Raw genomic sequence first — 26,617 nt, forward strand, 5'->3', positions numbered from 1 at the left:
TTGACCTCAGGAGAGATATGGGGTCAAATTATAACCCTGTGCCAAACTAGTCATATGACTTTGAGTGGGTTACACCCAGGGATGCTAGATTTAGCAAATAAAAATCCAGCTTTGGCCAGGCACAGTGGCTTACGCCTGTAATCTCAGCACTTTGGGAGGCCAAGGCAAGCGGATCACCTGAGGTCAGGAGTTCAAGACCAGCCTGGCCAACATGGTGAAACCCCGTCTCTACAAAAATACAAAATATTAGCCAGGCATGATGGCAGGTGCCTGTAGTCCCAGCTACTCAGGAGGCTGAGGCAGGAGAATCACTTGAACCCAAGAGGTGGAGGTTTCAGTGAGCCAAGATCGTGCCATTGCACTCCAGCCTGGGCAACAGAGCGAGATGCCATCTCAAAAAATAAATAAATAAATACAAATCTAGCTTTATTTATTTATTGGGCAACCCTAGACTTACAATCCTTCTCTGAACCATGCTTTTCTTATCTGTGGGTTGAGAATGGACTCTCCCCTGTAGGTGGCCTTTCTAAGGATTAAGATAATCCAGGCTGGGTGTGATGGCTCACACATATAATCCCAAAACTTTGGAGGCTGACCTGGGAGAATCAATTGAGGCCAAGAGTTCAAGAACAGCCTGGGCAACACAGCAAGATCTTGTTTATAAAAAAAAATAATAAATTAGTCAGCCATGGTGGTACTTGTAGTCCTAGTTACTCAGGAAGCTGAAGTAGGAGGATCTCTTGAGCCCAAGATTTCAAGGTTACAGTGAGCTATGATTCTGCCACTGCACTCTAGTCTGGGAGATGGCAAGACCCTCCCTCAATAAATAAATATTTTTTAAAAAGAACCTGGGCACTGCATCTGTAGTGGAAATGGCCTGGAGTCAGGCTCAAACAATAGCAACCCTTATTACTGAAGTTCTACCCAGTGCCCGAAGCCATGCTAGGACCCCAGTCATGGTCACCTGTGCTGTGTCATGCTCACCTATGTTCATGGCCTTGTAGATACACTCGGGGTCATGCATGAGGTCACACAGGGCCATGAGGGCTTTCTGCCTTGTCTGGAGGTCCTCTGACTGCAGTTCCTCCTTCAGCTTGGGCAGGGCCCGATGGCCATAGGCAGTGGTAATCTGGGTGGCATTGATGTTAATGGGAAGCTCCAAGGAGTTCTGGGAATGGGCCATCTTTCCCCAACTACAGAGGCCTTTCCAAATGAAGCTCTGCAGAAACCACTCACTAAAAGAGACCAAAAAGCTGTCATTATTTCTATTATGATTTAAAAGCTACTTCTCATTTGATCCTCCAAACTGTGAGGGCAGGCAAATGGGTATTTTTACTTTCATTTTACAGATGAGCAAACTGAGGCTGAGAGCAATGAAGAGATTTGCTCAAAGTCCCAGTGAAGGTAAGTAGCAGCCCAAACTGCAAACTCCAGAGCCCTCCCACACAATAGTGCTTCACAGAAGAAACCACTGATACTTTCGTCTGGATCTTCAGTCAAAGGCATTAAAGGACAAAACAAACCAAACAAGCAAACTCCAAGTTGGTCACTCTGTTTAGTGCTTACCTTGTGCCAGCAATAAGTAGTATCCAATTCAACTACCCCATAAGGAGGGGGCTGGTATTATCCATATTTTACAAATGAGGAAACTGAGGTTCTGGCCAAGGAGCTTACTGGAGGCCATGAAACTGGTAAGACTAGAAGCCAGTGTTCAAATCTGGGTCTAGCTCATTCACTGCCAGGAACCCATATTCAGATGCTTCTGACACATCCATGAAAGGGAATTAATGTTAAAAGGTGATTTATGGCCACGTGCAGTGGCTCACGCCTGTAATCCCAGCACTTTGGGAGGCCTGAGGCAGGCGGATCACAAGGTCAAGAGATCGAGACCATCCTGGCCAACATGGTGAAACCCCGTCTCTACTAAAAATACAAAAATCAGCTGGGCGTGACGGCGCGTGCCTGTAGTCCCAGCTACTCGGGAGGCTGAGGCAGGAGAATCGCTTGAATCAGGGAGGCGGAGGTTCCAGTAAGCCAAGATCGCACCACTGCACTCCAGCCTGGCGACAAAGCAAGACTCCGTCTCAAAAAAAAAAAAAAAAAGTGATTAACTTTTATTGCAGACACACACACACACTTTCAGCAACTATGGGCAGTGTAGGTTAGTAGTTAAGAACTGGCTCCAGATTCAGGCCTGGGTGACCTTGGCAAGTTACTTCCTCTATCTGTGTCTTTCTGCAGCTTCAAAGGGGAGATGATAACAGTACCTCCTTCCCTGCCTCCCAGAGTTGTCATATTAACGAATACACGTAAGCCTGGCATACCAGGGCTTCAGATATGTTGGCTGTGGTTATTATTACGGTTATTATCATGGTTAGTAGAATGGACAGGCCACAGGCCTGTAGGAATCTACTCCAGTAAAAGGTAAGCCAGATGCTCACGCGGGACACCAGATGACAACGGTAGAAGTGGGGGCCGGACTGGGAGGGACGTGGCCATGTTTGAGTTGAGCTCCCCTCACAGGAACGGTGGGCGCTGGAGACAGAGGCCTGCCCTCTTCTAAGCGGCGTGGGCTGCGAGAGTCCGGCCGGAGACGAAAGACCGTGATTTTGAGTGTGGGGACACGGCCCCGTGTGAATGGGACTGGGTGGGTCACTGGGCCCCCCTGTCCCCGGGCCCCTAGCCCACCACCGCCGCCTCACCTGCCTCCGCAGCCCTTTCTGCTTCCAGTAGCCCGCGCCAGTGGCCAACCTATTCAGTTGCCAGGCGACATCGTTGCCAGGCGACTCCAGCAGCGTCCGCGGCGCCGCGGTCTACATACGCAGCACCCACTGCGCAGGCGCAAACAGCCCAAGGCTGCGGCCGGCTGCAAAGCGGGAACAATCATTTACAGGGTTGCTGTGGGGACCAAAGGCGGCTCAGCTTTGTTCAAAGTACAGAAGGGAAAGGAAGTGACTTATTTACGCCCTTCTCTGTACTGGGTACTTTGCATGCCTCTGATCCTCAGAGTAAATTCATAAGGTGGTAACATCTAGTTTAGAGACAAGAACCTCAGAGAAGTTCAGTCGTTTCTCCCAATTTTTTTTTTTTTTTTTTTGACGGAGTTTCGCTCTTTCACGCAGGCTGGAGTGCAGTGGCGCGATCTTGACTCACTGCAACCTCCGCTCCACCCCCCCAACCCGGGTGCAAGTGATTCTCCTGCCTAAGCCTCCCAAATAGCTGGGATTATAGGCGGCCGCCACCACACCCAGCTAATTTTTGTATTTTTAGTAGAGACAGGGTTTCGCCATGTTGGCCAGGCTGGTCTCGAACTCCTGACCTCAGATGATCCACCCGCCTCGGCCTCCCAAAATGCTAGGATTACAGGCGTGAGCCACTGCGCTCAGCCAGTTTCCCCCAAATTACATAGGCCTGATCTCAGGACTGCCTAGCCCTGCCCATGCCCCTTGCTCTTCAGGCTGACCGCCTGGTAATGACAAAGATTAGCCTCTGTAGTGGACCCAACACACTGCTGGCCAGCGTAGCTGTTCTCAAAAGCAAGCCAGACCCAGCCACCACCTGCATAAAACCCTCCATGGCTCCCCACTAGTCTCAGGGCTGAGTCCAAACTCCTAGCCTAGTGCTCCAGTCCCTGGGTGATGGCCTCCTCCAGCCATGCCAGACTCTCTCTTAACCCCTCAAATGCCACCTCGTTCATGAAGCCTGAGCGCCCTGTAACACTATTACCTCTTTATCCTTCAGGATGCAACTTGGTGAACACTTCTTCCATGAAACCTTCCTTCTCCCTGAAGGAGTGAAGTATGGGCCATCCCAAAATATGCTGGATTGGTATATTGACCATTTTGAGTGGACAACATTGGAAAAATAGTGGCCTCAGAAAGGGCTAACTGGGCCAGGTGCAGTGGCTCCTACCTGTAATCCCAGCACTTTGGGAGGCTGAAGGGGGAGGGTTGCTTGAGCCCAAGAGTTTGAGGTTACAGTGAGATATCACACTACTGCACCCCAGCCTGGGTGACAGAGTGAGACCTCAACTCTAAAATAAATAAATAAATACATAAATAAAAATAATTTTTAAAAAAAGATACAAGAAAAGGCAAACAGATATGCTTCTTTCTGCATTCAGCAAGCCATAAAGATTCCTCTAGGAGCGGTACCCTCACTGTACCAGGGCAAGAAAATAGCCCTTGTCACCTGAGACTAAGAATTGGGGACTGCAATGGACCTGAATAAATATACTTAACCCTGTCTTCCACTAAGTTTATGCCCCTCATATTATCTCCTAGTGAATCCTCTAGAATTTACTGCCCCTAGCCAGATCCCCTTTGTCCTGCCATTTCTTCTCAAATTTGTCATCCTTTGTCTAAAAAGTATAAAAGCATCTTGCTTTGGCGACTTCTCTAGACTTCACTCTGGTAAAGATCCCCATGCGCATGTAAAACTAATAACACCTGTATGCTTTTCTCTTGCTAATCTGCCCAGTGTCAATTTGGTTTCTAGATCTAGGTAAAGAGCCCACTTAAGAGCTAAAGGAGGATTGGGGCCGGGTGTGGTGGCTTATGCCTGTAATCCCAACACTTTGGGAAGCCAAGGCGGGCAGATCACATGAGGCCAGGAGTTCAAAACCAGCCTGGCACACATGGCAAAACCCCACCTCTACTAAAAAAAGTTAAAAATTAGCCAAGCATGGTTGGTGCGCACCTGTGGTCCCAGCTACTCGGGAGGCTGAGGCAGGAGAATCGCTTGAGCCGGGAGGCGGAGATTGCAGTGAGCCGAGATCACACTACTGCACTCCAGCCTGGGCAGCAGAGTGAGACTCCATCTCAAAAAAAAAAAAGAAAAAAAAACAGCTAAAGGAGGAGTTCAGGGTTATCTCTAGCTCCTGCCAAATCCCCAAATCCAAATTAGTAAGTGACCCCACAGCTTAATCTTCCCTTCTCCTGAATCCCATTGGCACACTCCCTTCCCCTAATTCTCTATTTACTTCTCTGCTTCCCGCAGTGGACTCCAATTTCCCTGAGGGTGGACACCATGTCCGTTCTCTTTCCTTGTCTCCCCAGTGCTAGGCATATACCAGGAAGCTTTCAGTACATGTAGGACAAATGAATAGTTAATGGACTTGAATCAAGCTTTACAGTATAAAAGCACTTTCACCATCTCAGGTGATCCATTGAAATAGATAGTTGCGTTTATTTTATAGTTGAGTAAACTAAGGTGTGGAAGGTGGAACAACTCACCTAAGTTCACCCCCTAAGCCTCAACCTTAGCAGTGAAACTCACTAAAAGACATTAAACAGAGCCAGGTGTGGTGGCCCTTGCCTGCAGTCCCAAGGACTGGGGAGGCTGAGGCGGGAGGATTCCTTGAGCCTCGGAGTTCGAGTCCAGCCTGGGCAACATAGCAAGACTCCATCTCTTTAAAAAAAAAAAAAAAAAAGACATCAAACACCAGCCTCCAGCACACTTAGCTTTGAATTGAAGATGACTGAGTTAGATCTGTGTACCAAGGCTTCCATATTGTGATGCAGAAAAGTTAAGGAGCTGAATTAAGTAGGTTCTCAAACTGAACCCCTGACTTCGAAGCTGGTTCCACGGTTTTACAAGGGCCACAAGAGGCCATCTAGCCCAAAACAGCTAACTTTCCAAACCGAAACTAGTTCAGAGGAAATCACTGACTCAGGTCAGCTTTTTATTAAGGAAATTAATTTTGTACCGTGAGCTCTAGAAGCCAGGCATATGATATTCAGACAGCACTGGATTCAGAACTATGCAGACTAAGGTCAGTAGATGGTAGGTCTATCTCTTGCAGCTGCAGGGTGCTTGACTCCAATTAAACATCAATACTACATCAGGAGCTCTTATGCCATGACCGCCCCATCTCTCCCAGCGAAGCTGATCACCAGAACCTGCGCGAATCTCTCCACGGTCAGCCCCACCCAGAGCTCAGGCTCCGCCCCCGGGCCTTCATAGCCCCGCCCGCCGCCCACCCATCCAGCACCGCCCTTGTTGTCATGGTGATCTCCGGCTCTCCAGGGTGTCCAGGAGTCTCTCTGCTGCCAGCCCCGCCCAGACTCCAGGCAGGTTCTCGTTGCTATGGTGATCGCCGGTGCAAGCTGGATGCTTGGACGCGCCGCTGCCAGTCCAACGCAGACCCCGCCCACGGCGTCGACGATTCGTGTAGCCCGCAGGTCCCGCGTGGCTCTCGTTGCCATGGTGATCGCCGCCGCTGGCTCAGGCGGACCAGGCAGTGCGGAGCCCCAGCTTTCACAGCCGTCGCTGGTGAGTCAGCTCGCCCACTCTATCCGACCCTCCCGGTCACCCAACCCCGTGCTGGCACATCCCGAGGCCAGGGCCGCGAGGGCACAGCGTCCGCGCCCACTTTCCGCCCCTATAACTTGAAAGCGGCCTGCGGCCCCGGGGCGTCTTCATTTCCGGAGCGCAAACTCTGGGCCAGGCCCGCGCTGGTTTTGGAGGAGAGCCAGGTCAGATGCGGACTCCGCCAGGACCACCCCAGCCCAGCCTGGAGAGGAGTCCGGACAGAAAAAGGAGACAGAGGGGCTGTTGAGGAGGCTCGAGGAGTCAGAGGCCTGGTGAAGTGAGGGTTTTCAGGGAAAAGGCCTAGTTGGCTGAAAGTTAAGGCCCCCAGGCCCACCTAGAGCCTTCGTCCTTTGCAGACTAGGAGCAGGAAACCCCTCCCCACTCTACTTCCACTGCCTGAGCTGTGCCATGCCTCACAGCCCAGTAAGGTAAGCTCAGAGGGGAGCTCCTCCTGTCAAGGGGAGACCCAGGTCTTCTGACTCCCAGGCAGGGTGGGGCAGGCCTGGTTACCCCATACTATGCTGCCTGCTGTATGCAGGTTGAGAGAAATGGCTTCTGCCCCATATTCCTGACAGAGAGGGAGGCCTGGATCTGGTTTTATTTATAATTCTTGAGACAAGGTCTTACTCTATCACCCAGGCTGGAGTGCAGTGGCACCTTCACGGTTCACTGCAGCCTTGACCTCCCAGGCTCAAGCATTCCTCCCACCTTCCTCCCAAGTAGCTGGGACTGCAGGCACAGGCCACCATGCCCTGCTAATTTTTTTGTTTTTTTTTTTTTTTAGAGACTGAGGTTTCACTTTGTTGCCCAGGCTGGTCTCAACTTCCTGGGCCCAAGTGATCCTCCCACCTTGGCCTCCCAAAGTGCTGGGATTACAGGCATGAGCCACTGCACCCAGCCTGGATTTGATGAAATGTTAGGTGGAAACTCATGGGTGAATCCCCAGGTATTTGCACAGCTCCTTAACTGTCTTTCTCCTGGTTGGGTCCACAGGACTGTGGAAGAATGAGGTCCTCCCTGACACCTTTGGGGCCCCCTGTGAGCCGCGACCGTGTCATCGCCAGCTTCCCTAAGGTAGAGAGTCATTACGTCTGCAGTGCTCTCCTGGCCCTGCAGCCCCATCAGCTCTCCCCACTCTACACTCATGCCTAGAAGTAAAGCAGGTGAATCAAGGAGGTCTGTCCATTGTCAGATTTACCTTGAGGAGCTGGGAGACTGGCTACTGACTGCCCAAGGTGGGACCGCAAGTTAATGGTGACACTGGGCAGCAATGTGGCCTGGAGGTTACAAGGGCTAGGATTTTGCAGCCAGACAGTCCTTGATGTGAATCCTTCGTTCTGATTCTGTCATTAAGCTGTGTGGCTGTGGGCAAATTACTCAACCTCTCAGAGCCACTGTTACATGGAGGTAATTCCTCTCGTATTGGGTGCCTGGCTCATGGTATGCAGGAGCTCCCCTGCAGTCATAGTTGCTGTTGTTCTCATTATCGTTGTTGTTATCAAAGCAGCATTCCAGTTCCATGACCCCAAATCCAGGGCTCTCTCCTCTTGCCATTCTGCCTCTGTGAGCTTGAAAACTCACAGCTCTCTTGTGTCTGTATTAAAATCCAATATTAATTGCAGCACGGAATACAAATTGAGTACAACCTCCATAGGGGGCAGTGGACAATATTTACCAATATGGAAGATGACCCTGCCCTCTAAGATCCAGCCATTCTGTTTCTTTTTTCTTTTTTTTTTAGAGACAGGGTCTTGCTCTGTCACCCAGGCTGGAGTGCAATGGTGCCATCATAATTCACTCCTCTAACTCCTGGGCTGAAGCAATCCTTCTGCCTCAGCCTCCCGGAGTAGCTAGGACCACAGGCATGTGCTACCATGCCTGGCTAATTTTTAATTTTTTTTTATGGAGATGAAGTCTTGCTATGTTGCCCAGGCTGGTCTTGAACCCCTGGCCTCAAGCAGTCCTCCCACCCGGGCCTCTCAAAGCACTGGGATTATAGGTGTGAGCCACCACAACTGGCCTTGCTATTCCATTTCTAGGAATTTACTTGGCAGATATTCTGGCATGGGTTTACAATGTGCATAAGGATAGAGGTTGGAGCAGTTTGTAAGAATAGAAGATAAGATACAACGTAAACATCCTCGCAGAGGAGACTGGTTAAACAAGCAATGCTTCCTGGCACAGACATGAGGAAGAATGAGGCAACCTCTTCAGGAGCTGACATGCAACGAGAGCCAAAGTAAACCGTTAAGTAAAAATGCAGGGCATGGAACAGAGTGCAGTAGAGTGTGTGCAGCACACTCCTGTGTGTGAAAACAAGGAGAGGGAGAAATGTCTGTTTGTTTATATATGCAGAAAATATTTCTGGCAGGATATATAAGCCCCTACTCTCAGTGGTTGCCTCTGTGGCTTCGGACAGGTGCAGAGGGAGAGATCCTCTCCATGGAATGGCCTTTTGCATCTTGGATTCTGTGGCCAGGCTGGTGAGGAGGAGGTGACTCTAGACAGGTCCTGGGTATTTGGAGTATGTGGCCATTCCTCCTTCCCCCTTCTTTACCTTCCTCCCTAAGTTCCTTCTTCACACACCTACAGAGAAAGCCTTTGTGTCTCAGACCTGTGGACAGTTCCCCATGGGTTTTCCATCTCAACAGAGGCTCAGGCAATTATTCTCTCTGCAGAGCTTGACAGTGGTAACTAGGGATGACAGAGACTGGTCTTTCTGGAGTCAAAAGGAAGGAAAGTGTGATTGGCACAAACAGTCCAGGTATCATGAGATGAAGAACCTCATTGGCAGAGCAGATGGCGAGGATCAGAGTTAAGGAGGGTTGCCTGACATCACACAGCTGCTCCTGGTACCTCTGGGATTTGACCTGGCCGTGTCTGGCTCCAGAGCACCCTACCCCAGGGAAGCAGCTTAGGGAATCCATCCTGGTTTCACAGGTGGCATTCTCCCCTCCTGCCCATAATAGTCAGGGATCAAGGCCACTGCTGGTCAAGTTCATCCTGCACCCCAGGGCCCTGAGAAATTCAGTCAGGTTGAGCAGTGTCTTCAGACTGCTTGCCAGGCAAGTCCTTCCCTTTATGCCATGTGCCTTAGTTTCCCTGTCTCTGAAATCAGCTCACACTTCTTACCCTGCAGCCTTCATTATCACAGTCTTCCAGCCATCCTGTAATGACCATTGTGTCTGGGCCAGTCCCCAGCTTAAAGCTGTCATGGAAGCTGACAGAAAGAAGCAGCCAGCTTGTTCATGGTAGCTGCTGCTCTTCTGCAGGAAAGTAGACTATCAGGCTAAGCTGCTCACCTGCATTATTCAGTTATTCCTCCAACAACCACATGAAAAGGTGCTATTATGAGCATCCCTGTTTAATATTTAAGGAAACTGGAGCTCGATAAGTTTCTGTAACTTGCCCTTTGCCAGTCTCCTTTCACCATCCCTGCTGCCTCAATCACAGCTGAAACTGAGAGGGCAGATGGGCCAGGCAGAGCCCGAATCCATGGTTGAGACACTGGGGCTGAGGGAGGGGAGCTGTGGATCCAAGCAGTGTTCAGAGGGACAGAGCAGGTGGCTGTGGCTGTGCAGGGGTGGGGGGCGGGGGGCGGGACCCTTGCCATACACAGATCACACCAACAGCCTCAATGGTGTCCTTCTCCCCACATCCTTGCCACATTCTGTATTTAGCCTGGGCCAATCCAATGGCAAAAAATAATGGTCATCTTTAGTTTGTTTAATCTCACTTTTTTCTAATTACAGACCAGGTGAGGGTGGGTGGGGTACGTGCAGTTTTTTCTGACCCTGAGGCCCATGCTCTTAAACCACTGCTCAGGTCTGCCTTCCAAGAAACGTGGACAGCAGAAAGCGCCTCCTAGGACATTTTCCAGGCACATGTATGCATGTTTTTAAAACAAAATGTCATCAGAGATTCATAGAAGGTATGGATTAGAGACAGGGTCTCACTCTGTCACCCAAGTTGGAGTGCAGCGGCATGATCATAGCTCACTGCAGCCTCTGTCTCTTGAGCTGAAGCAATCCTTCCACCTCAGCCTCCTCAGTATCTAGGACCACAGGCATGTACTACTGCACCTGGCTAATTGGATCTTGGAGGATCTTGGCACCAAAAGAGCTCCACTCGTCTCGCCCTGAGAGGGTTGAGGCCCAGAGCAGACAGAGGCCTGTCACATGCATGCAGCAAGGGGACTGTGGCCCCAGGTGTGACACAGATCTCCAAGTCCCTGCCTGGGCTCGCCCCTCTGGACTCACAAGGCCCCAGAGCCTCAAGGCCTAGGAAGGAAGGCTGGGAAGATCATCTCCCCTCACTGCTTGGCTACGAGGGCGGAGCCACAGCTTTGCAGGATGATGTGTCCGTCTGTCTGTCTCTTCGCAGTGGTACACGCCGGAAGCCTGTTTGCAGCTCAGGGAGCACTTCCACGGGCAGGTCAGCGCTGCCTGCCAACGCAGGAACACGGGGACTGTCGGGTGAGTCTGCAGGGTGTGGGATGGGGGAGCAGGTGGCAAGAAGGAATGAGTGCATGAAGCACATGTGAAAGAATGAACAAATGAAACACACACACGAGGCTGGTGCAGCCCTGTACAGGCCTGAAGATGACTCGGGTTTTCTTTTTTTTTTTCTTTTTTTTTTTTGAGACAGAGTCTCGCTCTGTCGCCCAGGCTGGAGTGCAGTGGTGCGATCTCGGCTCACTGCAAGCTCTGCCTCCCGGGTTCATGCCATTCTCCTGCCTCAGCCTCCCGAGTAGCTGGGACTACAGGCGCCCGCCACCACGCCTGGCTAATTTTTTGTATTTTTAGTAGAGACGGGGGTTTCACCATGTTAGCCAGGATGGTCTCGATCTCCTGACCTCGTGATCAGCCTGCCTCGACCTCTCAAAGTGCTGGGATTACAGATGTGAGCCACCGTGCCCGGCCAGATGACTGGGGTTTTCATCTGGCTTCAGTTAACACACCTGCCATATGGAACAACTTTCCCTCTTCTAAGTTACACAGGTGATTTTTCAGCCTGAGGTCTTGGTACAAGTTCATTTCCTCTGTCTGGAATGTCTTTCCTAATCCCCTCGCTTCCCCTTCCCCTTCCCCTTCAGGTCTCAGCGTAAGTGTCAAGTCCTCTGGGAGCCTTCTCTGACCCCCCACTACCCTTGCCCCTGGACTGGGGAGGGTACCCCTCCTGGGTGCTCTTGTGCCCCCAAGAACTTATCTCACAGAATTGCAGGCTGGATTCCTCACTAGACCTAGCCCAAGAGGGCGAGGGCTGTGTCTGTCCTCTTCCTGCCGCGGCAGCTCCTGCCACCACTGGCACAGGGATTGTGAAATAGTCATTCCTTCTTTTAACAAATAGGTACAAGGGCCTGCTTTTGCCCCTCTTCCTTAGGAGCTCATAGTCTGCTCAGGGAGTTGGCTGAGCTCACAGGGGTCACACAGGTGCGATGAGGCTGCCAGAGAGCGCAGCTAGAGGTTCCCAAACTGCACAGAGTGGGTGAGGCAGAGCTGAGATCAGAATAGCCGAAGTGGCCATGGTGGTAGGATGAGAGTAATGGCATCTGTTGGGGAATGCTGGTGCCACATCAGGTGCTTCACACAGATGATCTCCCTGATCCCTTATGGCAGCACTGGAGGTGGGGAAACTGAGGATCAGAGGGTACCTGCTGTAAGACCTTGTCAACACCTTTACTCATTCATAGGAGAAATGGAGTCAGAACGAAAGGGCCCTCTGGGAGCAGGGTAGACACAATCCCTGCTCTCACGGACCTGGCAAGGTGACCTGCAGCCCAGGTCACCAGGTGACATAGTGGTGCCCTCTTGCTGTCTGCAGGCAGAGGAAGTGCCTGTCAGATATTTACCCAGGTTGGTTGCTGTGACCATTTGGCTCCTTGGGGATGAGCTGCAAAAACTCTTAAAGTGTTGTCAACAGTCCCAGGAAGCTGGGACAATGGCACCTGTAGTCCCAGTTACTCAGGAGGCTGAGGTGGGAGGATCACTCGAGCCCAGGAGTTTGAGACTACTAGCCTGGGCAACACAGCGAGACCCTGTCTCTAAAAAAATAATAAACAGTCCTAGAAACGCCTCTGCACAGAGTGTAGGACACACAGAGGGTGAGGGTGGCGGCTGCTCTTGGGGAACAGTGACCCACAGAGAGCCCAAGAACCTCAGAGCCGATTTGCCTCAAGCCACAGCCCGGATGCATAGAGCCTCGGCCCTGTTCGGGGTGTGGCCCTTGGCCTGTCGGACCCTTACAGATCTCTAAGTGAGCAGGGCACGGTGGTGTCATGGTCAGGGAGTGCCTGCTTGCAAGAGGCCGGAGCCCACATCGGCACACAGCCCCGGGGGTGCATAGGAGGGTGAGGGGCGCCCGTCCCTTTTGCCGGGGTCTCCCTGCACGTGGACCCTGTGTCTGCACCCTCAGCACAGCTCCCGGACAGCATAGACGTGCCCACGGCTGTTGGTTGGTTACCACAGCCACACCCTGGCCTCCTGCCTCTGCCCCTCCACCTGTGACTCGGCCTCTTGTTATGCCCATTCCTAATTCTCAGGATGGGGACTTTGGCCAAATATGGTGAGAGGTGCAGCTGTAGGGGCAGCAGAGTCCCCAGCCATTCCCATCTCCCCTCTGGGGACTGTGAAGGGGGAACACAGTGTCTCAGCAGGGTGGCCCATCCTGTGTCCAGGAGTGAGGGGTGTCTCACCAGCAGAGAGCTCAGGGAAGGAAGGGGCTGTGAGTGTCTGAAGACACCCTGGAAGGCATGCCCGAGGGCAACACGGCCATATTTCTCACAGGCTCAAACTCTCCAAGGTGGTGGTGGTTGGCGATCTCTACGTGGGGAAGACCAGCCTCATCCACAGGTACAAGGCTTCCTCTGCCCCTTTGGCCACCTCCCCCAGCACCAGGTTGTCATACCTTCGCCTGGGTGGCCCAGATAATATCAACATAGCAGAAACCGTGTGGCTTCCAGGAACTGCTGGGCCTCAGCCTGCTGGGAGCCGGATAAGAGGGGGTGCAAGAAATCGGGGAGATGGCAGGGCTGGGCAGAAAGTGTGGCATCCCAGGAGCCTGGCGCTTGTCAGACTGTCCCCTTGGGGCCACGGGCTCTCCCTTCCACTGCCCTCCCTGCAAATGGCTGCTCAGTTTCTAACTCACAGCTTGCCTTCCAAGCTCCTGCAGCCTCCCTTTCCCCACATTGTCCTTGCTGGCTGCCCTGCCCACCCATGGCCTGCATGGACCATCGCTTTCTGATGGGAAGTGGACCTTATTTGCCTAAAGACTTGCAGTGTTACAAGTGAAGCTTCCGGGCACATTTCTGTGAGTACACCCCTGTGACGACTTCCTCATCCCCCACAGGTTTTGCAAGAATGTTTTTGATCGAGACTACAAGGCCACCATTGGGGTGGACTTTGAAATTGAGCGCTTTGAGATTGCTGGGATTCCCTATAGCCTCCAGATGTAAGTTGCTGGTTCCCCCATGGCTCGTGGGCGGCTTCCTACAGGCACCTGAGAAAGGATTTGGGGAGCTCCTTCACTGTGTCCATGTCAAGGAGGCCTGGTCTAGACAAGCAGAGCCTGGGGGTGTTGTGTGACACTTAGCTTCCTGACTCCCAGAGCCCCCACATGCTCTGTCAGTCCCAAAGTTGTCTCATTTTGGTCATTGGCTCTGGGGAAGGTGCTCACAGCCTGACCTGCCCACCTGCCCATGACCTCCCCAATGCCCATCCCGCTCCTCTCGAGGCCCTGGCTCCAGTCCCTCCCTGACCTAGGCCTCCTGTGATCCCACTCACCAGGCCAGCAGGGTGGCCTCCTGCAGGTTGCTGCTGAGCTCTGAGCCTCTGTTCCCACCTGTAAAATGGGGTCAAATCCAGTCCCTGCATGCCAGGCTTGGGCAAGGAGGGCTGAGATGGAGTACACAGCACCCACATCCTTCCTCAGGTCTGAGACACTCGTCTTCCTCCTCACACTGCAGCCTTCACTCCTTCTCCCCTGCCTCACTTTCCTTCCACTTCTGTCTTTTTTTTTTGAGACACAGTCTTGCTCTGTCGCCCAGGCTGGAGTGCAGTGGCGCAATCTCAGCTCACTGCAACCTCCACTTCAAGCAAATCACCTGCCTCAGCCTCCCAAGTAGGACAACAGCTGTGTGCCCCCACACCCAGCTAATTTATTTTTGTATTTTTAGTAGAGAGGGGGTTTTACTATGTTGGCTAGGCTGATCTCGAACTCCTAACCTCAAGTGCTCCACCCGCTTCAGCCTCCCAAAGTGCTGGGATTACAGGTGTGAGCCACCGTACCCGGCCCACTTCTGTTTGTCTTCCTTGCTAGGCCCTGGGAGTCTGACTCACGATGGCCTCCACTGGCCTTACCCCTTCCCTCTGCCTTCCATCTGAGTGGCCCAGGGCCACTCTCCCACCCCTTACCCTCTCCCACCCCAGCTGGGCAGCTTCCCTCTGCCCCGGCACCTGGAGAATGCTGCAGGGCTGCCTGGGCTCGGGCCCTCACCTCTACTCTCCTGTGAGACCCTTCTGTGCTCCCCTACATGGCTAGCCCCACCCCCCTCCTCTCCACTTGCCTGCTGGCATTCACCAAGCTCCTTCCTGGTGCCTGAGTTCGTTCCTCAATCCTCCATGCCCTGCCCGGACTGAGCCTTCAGATCCTGTGGATGTCAGCTCCTAACTCTGTCGATATAGTGCCCCCTTCTCTCAGGACTTCCACAGCCCCAGCAAAGCCCTGGAGATGGAGGATAACAAATCTTGCCCAAGGGAGAGTACAGGCCAGTCAAGAGCAAAGGAGGCTGGGAGAACACAGGGCTGCAGGACTGAGGGATCCAGAGAGCTGAGAAGAGCAAAGGGCCGGTGGGGGTAGCTGAGGTGGAGCCAGGAAAGACTGGCTGGGGGCTGGGCTTACCCGTGTGACCACAGGCCATATCTCATTAGAGGGCCCTGGACAAAACAGGGACACTGTCCTGGCTCAGCCTCTCATTGTCTTACATTGAGGCCTTTGCCAGCCTCCCTACAGGCTCATCTCTAGGCCACCACCACCAGCTCCTCCCCCAGAGTCTTCAGAAATGAAAGAAAATATGAATGAATTAATGAAAGAATGAAGCCCAAACTTCTGTGTCATACTGGATCACTTGAAAAAAATTCAGACCATAACCGGGCGCGGTGGCTCACGCCTGTAATCCCAGCACTTTGGGAGGCCAAGGCGGGTGGATCACCTGAGGTCAGGAGTTCGAGACCAGCCTGACCAACATGGAGAAACCCCATCTCTACTAAAAATACAAAATTAGCCAGGCACAGTGGTGCATGCCTGTAATCCAAGCTACTTGGGAGGCTGAGGCAGGAGAATCGCTTGAACCTGGGAGGCAGAGGTTACAGTGAGCCAAGATCGTGCCATTACACTCTAGCCTGGGCAATAAGAGCAAAACTCCACCTCAAAAAAAAAAAAAAAAAAAAAAAAATCAGACCATGGATGTCTTGTTTGTGACTTGTCTACTTTGCAGTTTACTGAGAAAAGTTCAATTTTGATCAGTTGACCTCAAAAAGTGATGGATTGGGGAACAATTTTCCGACTCAGCCCTGCATAGTAACTACCTGCCTTGTTCTAAGCCAGGGCAGGTAGATCTCAGTAGGTGCTCTTTCCCCTCTTCTAGACTGTGCCCATGGCAGACATCATTAGTCGATTGTTGTACTCTTTTCCATGGAGCCAGGGCTTCGCTTCTAATTTCTTCTCACTACTGTGCTCCAGAGAGCTGGAGCTAACTGCTGAGACCCACCTATTGCTCCAGTGTTAGGTATCCCCAACCCCTGCTTTGGGACCTGCAGTGTGGAAGGTGAAGCAATGACCCAGTCACACCCATCACCCAACCAAGTGGCAGAGCCACTGCTGGAGGCCCAGCCTGGAGCCCCAGTGCCATTCACAGAGCCTTCTCTACAAGTGGACTGCTACATCTTCAGAGCGAGTCATGTCTTGGGCCGTATGTTCCATTTTAATGTCTCAGTCAGAAGGGAGTGAGCTGCAACTCCATCCATCCAGGCAGCAGAACAACTAATGCCACACACTCCCGTCCACTAGGAATGAGAGAAGTCCACTGGGGGCACCCTAGGAAGAGATCATAAAGAGCTGGGGGTAGGGACAGCTGGCTCACAACAGGCACTTCCTGAAGCCCATGTAGCTGGCACAGGCCCTTAGGGTCTCCCACCCATGGTCCCGTAGCCTGTTGGCTCAAGACACTGTGATTGTGTAGCCTGACACCATTTCCCTTTCTTTCTCACCCACCTCACAGCTGGGACACAGCTGGGCAGGAGAAGTTCAAGTGCATTGCATCTGCCTACTACCGGGGCGCCCAGGGTGAGCAACATGCCACGTCGGGGCTCAACCGCATGCAGCAGCGGGGTCCCTGCCGGGCTCCACAGTGGGAATCCTGAGTTCTCTGCGCAGGCACCAGTTTTTTGTCCTCCAAGACCCACTGAGAAAACACCAGGCCACTGCTTGGGAACAGGGAAGCTGCCTTCATCCCCAGGCACTGGCTGACTTTGGCGATCACATCCTTTAAGGACCCTGTGGTAGTGGGTGCTGGCTTTAAGTCTCAGCCCCAGTTTCAGCTCATAAAGATGCTCAGAGATGAAAGTGCTTTTCCAGAGGCTCAGAGAAGGGCAGCACTGGACTCCAGGGGGAGGTCGGAGGAGGCTTGTCCTGTCTTAGCAGAGGGGGCTGGGCCAGGGAGTAGGAGTGAAAGGGGGACCACGGGAGGACTGGGAGGTCCCAGGTGGGGGCCAGCAGGGCCGGGTGCTCACCACTTCCATGGCCAAGGGCAGCCAGGTGGTGCTGGGCAGGGCTCACCATCAGCAGGGGGCGGCAGCATAAGCTCCGGATGCCTACCCCACCTTCCCAGGAAGAAGACAGAAATGGATTTCAGTGGGAGATGTGAGAGAACCTCAAAAGTATCCAAAACCAGACTCAAATTATAAGGCACCCTTATGTCTACTTGGTAGTGGTGAAAAAGTTACAACATTTTCTTTTAGACTTAAAAGAAGCAAAAATAGGAAACAAACCAGGCAGCCCTCAGCTGTGGGTTGGAGCTGCAGCTCTGCCCTGGTCGCATGGCCTCCTGCACCCTTCGCCTCTTCGGGCCTCTCCTTGAAAGGCTGCTTCTCCCCTGGGAATAAGAGGTGCGAAGCGCCTGGCCCACCTCTCCACATGGCAGCCTGGCTGCCGTCATCCCTTTCCTCAGTTTCCCCCTTCCTTTCTCTTCCCATCTGCCTTGGGAGGGGCGTGGGTCTCCCTGTAGCCTTCAGCCAAGGTGCAGAGGAAGCCCCTGTCCGGCCCTGGTCACACCCCTGGGGGCAGTAGAGAGCATTTGCCTGGAATGTTCTCCACATAGGGCTCCCCTCAGGACCCCAACATGACCGGGGTGCGGCCAGTGATGAGAGGAGCTGAGAGCCCAGGCTGCATCTCCCGGTTTTCTGCCCACCTGCCTCCCCGGAAGTTGTTTCGCTAAAGCAGGTTGTTGCTAACCATCACTGCTGTAGCTGCTGTTGGTTGAAATGAAAGTTGGCCCTGGACTAACAGGTTTTTTTTTTTTTTTTTTGAGCCGGAGTCTCGCTTTGTAGCCCAAACTGGAGTGCAGTGGCGCAGTCTCGGCTCACTGCAAGCTCCGCCTCCCGCATTCACACCATTCTCCTCCCTCAGCCTCCCAGTAGGTGGGACTGCAGGTGCCCCCTACCACGCCCGGCTAATTTTTATTTTTTGAGTATTTTTAGTAGAGATGGGGTTTCACTGTGTTAGCCAGGATGGTCTTGATCTCCTGACTTTGTGATCCACCCGCCTCAGCCTCCCAAAGTGCTGGAATTACAGGCATGAGCCACAGTGCCTGGCCGACTAACAGCTTTTTAAAACAGCTGCTCTTGTTTAATCCTCACAGCAACCCTGAGAGCTACAGGTCTCGTCCTCACCGTTTTACAGGTGGGAAAACTGAGGCTCTCAGCAGTTAAGGCCCTCACCTGAGCTCCCTTAGCCATAAGTGGCAGAGGGTGTCTGACGCTAAAGCCCATGTGCTCGCTCCACGCCTACCTTGTCCTGCCTCCCTGGATCCCACACTGAGGCTGGGCTGCCGGGTGCAGGCTGGAGGGTCCCGGTGGGGGACAGCCATGGGGTGTTTCCTCCTCAGCCTTCATTGTAGGAGGTTCCGGTGCTGAGTGCCTGGTGGGGGGGCTGCCCTGGCAGTTCCTTGGGAGCTGGGCACCTCCTGGGGAGCCCCCTTGCTCGCCTCGCCTGGCAATGATTCGCTGTTGGCTTTTTCCGGGTGTCTAGTGATCATCACGGCCTTTGACCTCACTGACGTGCAGACCCTGGAGCATACCAGGTAAGTCTGGGCTCTCTGGCCCCTGCAGTCTCCCTGGGCTCAGGAAGCTGCCTGGAAGGGCTCCCAGACCCTGGCCAGTGGACCCTGACCCCATGGTGGGTGTGAGTGACCAGGGCCCCTTGTCAGAACCAGCTGCCCACGGACTACTTACTGTCCAACTGCCTTTATCCCTCGAGATTTGTCCCCATTTATTCTGGAGGAGCCAGCACATGAGTGTGAGCCCAGCACAGCCACCCCCAGGCACGTGCTCAGAGGGGCCCCAACCTGCTTTAATACACTGCCTTTGCCATGTTGCAAGTCCGGATACTTTTTGAATGAGGTGCCCCACGTGTTCAGTTCACTGTGGGCCCTGAAAACTGTATAGCCAGTCTTTGAAGTGACATGAATTTGGCACTTGCAGTCTTGAGAAGAGAGAATTGGCAATGTGACCCATTCAAGAGGCTATCCTACTTCTGCTGGGAATCGGCCAGCTACTAGAGCAAAGCCCTCTCACCTTACCTTGGTCTGGGGCATTCACACCCAGCAACTTCCACACCCCGTGAGGGAGGCGGGGGTGATGGTTCTAGTTGATAAACGTGCAGGGCTCACACAAGGTCTCACCGGGAGAGGCCAGAGGTGGGGCCAGGAGGGGTCTTCACCACCTCCAGCCAGTGCTCTGGTATTCCCACCCCTTTGGGTCCAACCAATGCCCTTCCGGCTGGAGGTGCAGCATCCTGCTCAGCCAATGTGGGCCAGGAAGCCCTCCTTGTCCCTCCCAGCCCAGCACTTCAGCCCTGGGGAGGTCCCAAGTGTGCCCTCTGCCCCCTGTTTGGGGTGGGAGGATGGGTGAATCTCTCAGCCTCTCTCCTTACACTCCAGGCAGTGGTTGGAGGATGCTCTGAGGGAGAACGAGGCAGGCTCCTGCTTCATCTTCCTCGTGGGAACCAAGAAGGACCTTTTGGTAAGCAAAGTGGCACTGGTGGTCTGGGTGGCCCTTGGGAAAATGCCTCCCCTTACAGCCCTCATTGGAGGCGCCGTGGGGAGGGAGGGAGGCAGCACAGTGGGAAGCAGGCAGCTGCCTATCCCCCGGGCCTCCCTGCAGGAGAGCCGGGATGCTGGGTCAACAAGGGCCATTTCTCCCAGTCAGGGGCCGCGTGTGAGCAGGCCGAAGCAGACGCTGTGCACCTGGCCAGGGAGATGCAAGCCGAGTACTGGTCGGTGTCGGCCAAGACTGGTGAGTGGGCCAGGGCTGTCACCATGGTGGGGCAGAGCCCTGCTCTTGGGCCAGTCCTGTGGGGCCTGCCATGCGGTGTTTCCCTCTGTAGCCAGCCGTCTGTTCCCTCTGTGGCCCTGGTGCACACTGGCATCACAGCCCTGCTGTGCTGGTGCCTGGCAGCACTTTCATTGCCTAAGAGGAGCTGCGTCATCTCTAGAAGGAGGCTGGGAGGCCTGCCCCACGGATGGGGGAATAGTGACCCCAACCCTGTGTCATGCCGTGCTGGCCTGTTCTCCAAGGCAACCCCATAACTACTCATGAGGCAGGTTCCATTTTAGTCCTGTGAAGTAACTTCCAGGGCCACAGGGTGGCAGGGCCAGGATCCAAACACACCCTCACCTGTAACCACTGCACTGTCCTGCCTCTGGCCCTGAAATGCCAGGCATGTGACATCACCTGGCATAGAGAAGGGCCCAGTGACAGGGGCTCCCATCCCTTCCCAGTATCACTGTGGCTCACAGACCCCAGCTCTCACTGAACTCACTCCCCACCGGGTCTACCCCTGGCCATACTGGGCCCCCAGCCCAAGGCAAGATGCCCAGCATCTTTGAGCCTCCATCTCATCTGGGAAGCAGGTGATGCCATCCATCTCCCTTTTTTGTGAAAAAACATTTTAAATGACAAAAGCTAGGTGTATTTACTGAGGAAAACAGAAAATCCAAAGACACAAAGAGCAGATGGCAAACACAGGTTGTTGGGGGATGAAATGAAGTCATACACAGGGCCTGGCACATAATAGGCCCCCAAGGCTCTGGGGACTCAGGAATTGGGCCCAGTAGTCTTTACCCTGTGTAAGAGGGGACAGCAGATATCTAGTCGGAGACTGGGTGAGCACTGAGGGTTGGCATCACAAGTAGAAGCACCACTTTCAGCCCAGCGCAAACAACTGGCAGTGCCTTCCACTGCTCCTTCCCAACAGTGAGAACTGCTCTGTGAGAACCCTTCCTCCTTTATCAGAGTAACAGTGAGTTCACTGACAGCTCACTATGGACCAAGCAGGACTGCCCTATGCGGTTGTTCAGGTTGCTGGCTGCACAAGGGCAGTGTGCGTGTTAAGGGCTGGAAACCGGCCCGCTCTCTGATGGGCAGCCACCTGTACCTGGAGGAGGATGCATAAAGGCTCCATGTGGGGGCTGACAGCAAATCAATCCTCACAGCCCCACCGGACAGGTATGGAAAGTGACAGGAGGGCAGGCACACATCTGTCCTGAGTTCCACATCTTCCAACACTTGGGCCATAGTAGCATCTGATTGGAAGAGTAGATGCTGGGAAGCAAAGGCTCAGAAGTTTGAGGGAGTGGCCCAAGCAGGCAGTGGGGTGGGAGTGGGGAGGCTGGAGCCAGGTGGGAGGCCAGGCCAGTGGACCCTGCCCCTGGCACTGTGCTGCCTGTGTAAGTAGGTGGGGCCATGCCCTCCTGGGGTCACTGTTACTGTCAGGGTGCTCTAGAAAGGGCTACGTGCCAACCTGAGGGTGGGCTGGCCTGGCTTTCACACCCAGATGCATTAAGGGGCAAGGAGAAACACTGATGAGGTCCCGGCTGTCTTGTGGGCCCACAGGCGAGAATGTGAAGGCATTCTTCAGCCGCGTAGCCGCCCTGGCATTCGAGCAGTCGGTGCTGCAGGACCTGGAGAGGCAGAGCAGTGCCCGGCTCCAGGTCGGCGATGGAGACCTAATCCGTGAGTATAGGTGTGACTGGGTTGGGCTGGGGAGCAGGCTGGAGGCCTAAAATCCACATGCGCCATCCTCATCACCTGAGACCTTGCCATTTCCTGAACTTGTGGCCCTCTCCTGTCCTTTGACCCTCCTCTCGGGGTGTCACTGCAGCCTCAGGCCTGTAGCCCCCCTGATTCCACCTGCCAGGTCAGACACTCTCCCTAGCCCTCCCTGTTCTCCTGACACATGGACCTCATGGGCATCCATGAGGTCCTCATAGCCCAGGCTGGGCGTCCCAGGCTCTGCAGATGTGTCCTGGCCCCGGCTCTCCCAGTCTGCACCTTTGCCCTCTCTGTTCCAGTGCCTGGAATGCCCTCTCTTGGCTTGTGTCAGGCCATTCAGGCCTTGAACAGCAGGCCCAGAAGCTTCAGCTCACAGCTCTAACTGTCAGGGCTGGCATCCCCTGCCCAGTGTCAACTACAGGATTCTTGGTTGATGCTAAATTACTTTTCCCCTCCTTACAGAAATGGAAGGGAGTCCGCCTGAGACCCAGGAGAGCAAGAGGCCCTCCAGCCTGGGCTGCTGCTAACTGGGGCCTGCGTGGAAGGCCTCCGCTCCCTGCACACACACGGACAGGAATTTCCGTGACTGTGGTGCGGAGACTGGAGCCCAAGCTCTGCAGCATGTCGCCCTCAAGCTGTAGGCCCATGTTCCAGTCCCTCCACCCACCCACCGGGCTCAGCTCCAGGGCACAGTCACTTCTCCGTTGCAGGTTGGGCGCTAGAAAAGGCCCCCACTGGCTGCCTGGGAGCCCCACACCACCGGGCCAGTGCAGGCACTGTGGTGATCCCATAAAAGGCCAGTCTATTTGCAGGGTCATCAGACAGTCACCTTTGGCCTCAAGAGGCCTCAGAACTGCAAACTCCTGCGTTGGTCTATACCACTCGGCCATGGCCCACATCAGCAGTCAACCCTGCACTCTTTCCCAGCGATCTTGGATGTGTCCCCAGGATCCGTCACAGTGTTCCAGGCAACCTGGACTTGTCAAAGTCAGCACCTGAAGGAGAGGCCACCTGCCATTCCCCCTGGGAGTTTTCTGTTGTCAGCAGGACTTATGGTTCTGGGTCTCAGAGCTTCAGGCCTCACTGTCCTTCTGCCCCGGATGCTCAAGGTTCCTGGGCAGACCAGCACCTCTGGAGGACAATGGACAAAATGTCTCTTAGACCTGTTCTGGCTGAAGGGTTATCTCTGGCACCTCTGAGATCCCTAGGTCCTGCCCTCCTGGTCCATGGGCCAGGATGCGCAGAACAACCACTCAGGCCTTTCTGGCCCACCTGGACAGTGCATTTACCTATGTGCTGCGGGAGGCAGACTGCACAGCTGTCCTAGGGTAACTCACTCTGCAGCCCTTGAACATGGCACTGCCCTCCTCTGGCACTCATGCTGGGCCTGTGCCCACTGCTGCCTCTCCATCCCTCTCTCATTGGCCTGTACATCTCTTAGGACCTTTGTAATGGTGTCCATGCACCTTTGGAGGACTTCAGAGGCCCTGCCAAGTCTAGCATGTTCCTGTCTCCAACACCGCCTCCTGCACATGCAGAGCAGACAGAAATACCCCACACATTCCCCAGCCTCTCTGCCCAGTATGCTCATCCACAGGGTTTTCTCACTGCTATGAACCAGCCCCACAGCCCCAGGCTCCTGTCACCTGGCTATGCCCACTCATCCCACCCATCTCGTGCTGTTGCTTCCCGTAGATGGCGAGCACCCTGCAGGCAGCCTTCTGATCAGTACTGTTCTCCTAGGGCCTGGCACACTGCAGCTGCCCTGTAAATGTTCAGCTCAGCGATTGCCAAATACCAGTTAGGGAAGAACACTGGCATCTTTTTCTATTCATTCCCCCTTCAACATATTTTTTTGTACTTTTTTATATAAATGCCTTTTTTTTTTTTTTTTTTTGAGATGGAGTTTCACCCTTGTTGCCCAGGCTGGAGTGCAATGGCGTAATCTCGGCTCACTGCAACCTCTGCCTCCCAGGTTGAAGTGATTCTCCTGCCTCAGCCTCCCAAGTAGCTGGGATTACAGGCATGCACCACCATGCCTGGCTAATTTTGTATTTTTAGTAGAGATGGGGTTTCTCCATGTTGGTCAGGCTGCTCTCGGACTCCTGATCTCAGGTAACCTGCCCACCTCGGCCTCCCAAAGTGCTGGGATTACAAGCGTGAGCCACCATGCCCAGCCGTAAATGATTTTATTCATTCTTATGTTTTCTTTTGGGCGGCAGGATGGAGTCTCTGTCACCCAGGCTGGAGTGCAATGGCACGATCTTGGCTCACTGCAAGCTTCCCCTTCCGGGTTCATGCCATTCTGCCTCAGCCTCCCGAGTAGCTGGGACTACAGGCACGTGTGACCATGCCGGGCTAATTTTTTATATTTTTAGTAGAGAGAGGTTTCACTGTGTTAGCCAGGATGGTCTCGATGATCTGACCTCGTGATCTGCCCTCCTCGGCCTCCCAAAGTGCTGGGATTACAGGCCTGAGCCACCGCGTCCGGCCTCCATAAATGACTTTTAAAGGGGTTGTATGTTTAGTGTGAACAAAGACAGTACAAAGCATATAAAATACAAGGTGAAAGCCCACCCCCCCACATTAGCTGCACCTCTGAACTGTCTCCAGCAGAAGAGACGGATGAATGGAAGGACACACAGACGGACAGAGAGCAGGAAAGACTGTTAGCTCTGCTAACAGTCAGGACTATTCCTTCTGGACTCTGCGCCTTTGCCTGCACAGCCAGTGTTGATGGCTTGTTTGTTGTTTTCACCAGAGTGAGCTCCTTCTGGACATACTGCCTGGCAGCCTGCCTTCCTAGGGAGCTGGCGCCAAGCCCTCTCCCTGATGGCACACAAGGAGCCTCCTTCCTGTAGCAGCGCCCAGTTTTCCTTCATGTGGATGGATTGTAGTTCATTTGACCCTCCCCATCCGCGGGCCATCCGGCTTGTGTCCAGCTTTTAGCTCTTGCCAATGGTGCTGCAGTGGCCATTCTTGTAGTTATAGCTTTGCGTACTCAGGAAGGCCCTTCTCCCGACTGCGGCCCCCAGCCTGGTCCACTAAGTGCAGCCTGTGGTCGGGCAGACAGCGTTGGGGTTCATTAGGAAGACCAGGTTTGCTGGGCATAAGCTTCACAGGACGGGAGAACCTGCCCATGGTGGACTGTCGTTCTCCACAGCTCCCTTCCCTTGCCCCTTCGGGCCTCCAGGATATGTTTGCGGGGGTGGGTGTGGTGTCCAGCTGTTAACCAGCTTCTGAGCTAGAGCTGTACTGCCTCACGTACACCCCCACCTCTGTAAATGGTCCTTGATTAAATCGTCCTCATATTACCTCCTGCAATGTGCCAGCTGATTCCCACACACCCTGACTGACACAGTTGTGGCCTCTCGAACTTTGATATTTGGCCTGGGAGGACAGAAGAGTAAGGTCACCACGGAAATGCAAGGGGCTCAGTTGTCTCCCCACCCCAAGTTGATGCAGCATCTTCTCAGTCAGAATTGCTTCAGGGTGGTTTGCGCACCCTCACTTTGATGATTTAATGAAGACATTTCCTTCATTCCCAGCATCGGGCAGTAAGTTTCCTGGGCGGAGGCACTTTCTGTTGGTCTGGTCCTGCGGGCCCAGGCAAGCAGCCCCCTGCAGCCAAGGTGCGGCAATGACCACAGTGACCGCATCCAAGTGCTGCCGAAACGCCTTTTTCCTCTTCCCTGCTTCCCTGGACCCTTTCCTGCTCTCTGTCCATCTGTGTGTCCTTCCGTTCACCTGTCTCTTCTGCTGGAGACACGTACCTGAAGCAGGTCCTCTCCTGTCACTTCCTGGCTCCCCAGGGTTAGGTCCCAGGGTGCTCTCGCTCTGGCTTTCGAGGCTCCCCATCACCCAGCCCACCCCACCCCCACAGGCCCCTGTGCTCCAGTTTCATCCCTGGTCACAATGCAGTCTTTGCAGATGCCAGACCCCTCTTCTGTGCCCAACAGCTGGGACACCTTCACTCCCAGAGAGGCCTTTGTGGACACCCCCACAGCTCTCGCAGCACTTGATACCTTGAGTGTGATTGGTCACATCTGGGCTTTCTCCCCTACCCATCTGTGGAACCCCAAGAGCCAGGACAGTGACCTTATCACCTCTACTGTCTCCCCTAGCACCTCTGGGAGGAAGGGCCCACAGTAGGTGCTCAATAGATGTGTAAAGAAGGCAGGGAAGCAAGAAGGTTGCTCAAACAAGACCATGTTCCCAGCAGACAGATTGCACTCTGACCCAGATGCCACCACACGAAACTTAGACCTGCCTGGGGAACAATCCTGTGCTTGGCTCTCCTTGGTGGCCAGGGACAGTTGTGCCTCATCCCTCACTTGCAAACTCCAGTCCTGTCTGACCCAGAGACCCTCACAGGGCATCAGCCAGCGAAGGCGGTTTGGGGCTGGAGGATATGTTCTGATCTTGGGAAGAGCTTGGTAGGAGCCAGCCACAGAAAGTTTCAGGGCAGAACTGAACAGGTCTCGGGAAGGACACTTCATGCCAGCTAGAGAGGCTCTGGGCACAGGAAAGAATTGGACTTCGGGCCGAAAAATGTTTGTGCTATTTAGTAATATGTAACAAATCACTCCAAAACTTCATTGCTTAAAGCAACAAGCATGTATTATTTCTCATGATTCTATGATTTGACCAGCTATTCTTCTGCTCCCTGCTTGGTAGCTGGGCCACTAGGATGACTCTCCCAGAGTCCAAAATGGCCTCCCTCATATGAGTGGCAGGTGGTGTGGCTCAACCTGAATGCTTGGCAGGGCCTTGTCACATGGCAGCTTGGGCTTCCTCACAGTGTGGTGGCTGGTTTCTAAAAAGGACTGTTTTCAGGCCGGGCACAGTGGCTCACGCCTGTAATCCCAGCACTTTGGGAGGCCAAGGCGGGCAGATCACGAGGTCAGGAGATAGAGACCATCCTGGCTAACATGGTGAAATCCTGTCTCTACTAAAAATACAAAAAATTAGCCAGGCAT

At 53.7% G+C, this 26,617-nt stretch overlaps 2 protein-coding genes across 6 annotated transcripts in view; one reads left to right on the forward strand and one right to left on the reverse strand.

Moving 5' to 3' along the window:
• Positions 1-2,816, reverse strand: part of RSPH14 (radial spoke head 14 homolog) — an 81,395-nt gene extending 78,579 nt beyond the window's left edge. For 2 of the 4 annotated variants that reach the window (XM_004063134.3, XM_055375096.1), the window contains exons 1-2: positions 2,703-2,816; positions 985-1,235 (exon numbers count right to left, since the gene is read on the reverse strand). In XM_004063134.3, coding sequence (XP_004063182.1) covers positions 985-1,183 — 199 coding nt within the window. In that variant the 5' untranslated portion in view covers positions 1,184-1,235; positions 2,703-2,816. Of the gene's footprint in view, positions 1-984; positions 1,236-1,566; positions 2,073-2,441; positions 2,668-2,702 lie in introns of those variants that run through there. The other 2 variants (XM_055375098.2, XM_055375097.2) reach the window with 2 other exon arrangements.
• Positions 2,817-5,990: 3,174 nt separating this feature from the next.
• Positions 5,991-26,252, forward strand: RAB36 (RAB36, member RAS oncogene family). Of its 2 annotated transcripts, XM_031005678.2 has the most exons (12): positions 5,991-6,273; positions 6,669-6,740; positions 7,306-7,386; positions 10,696-10,787; positions 13,098-13,163; positions 13,660-13,761; positions 16,589-16,653; positions 18,616-18,667; positions 19,526-19,607; positions 19,790-19,880; positions 21,480-21,599; positions 22,101-26,252. In XM_031005678.2, the coding sequence occupies exons 1-12, from the start codon at positions 6,088-6,090 to the stop codon at positions 22,163-22,165; spliced, it is 1,074 nt and encodes a 357-aa protein (XP_030861538.1). In that variant the 5' UTR covers positions 5,991-6,087; the 3' UTR covers positions 22,166-26,252. The 2 variants fall into 2 exon arrangements, with proteins under 2 accessions (XP_030861538.1, XP_018873619.1); XM_019018074.3 differs by lacking the exon at positions 6,669-6,740.
• The last annotated feature ends 365 nt before the right edge of the window (positions 26,253-26,617 follow it).

The sequence above is a fragment of the Gorilla gorilla genome, chromosome 23 (assembly GCF_029281585.2).
Source record: "Gorilla gorilla gorilla isolate KB3781 chromosome 23, NHGRI_mGorGor1-v2.1_pri, whole genome shotgun sequence".
NCBI lineage: Eukaryota > Metazoa > Chordata > Mammalia > Primates > Hominidae > Gorilla > Gorilla gorilla.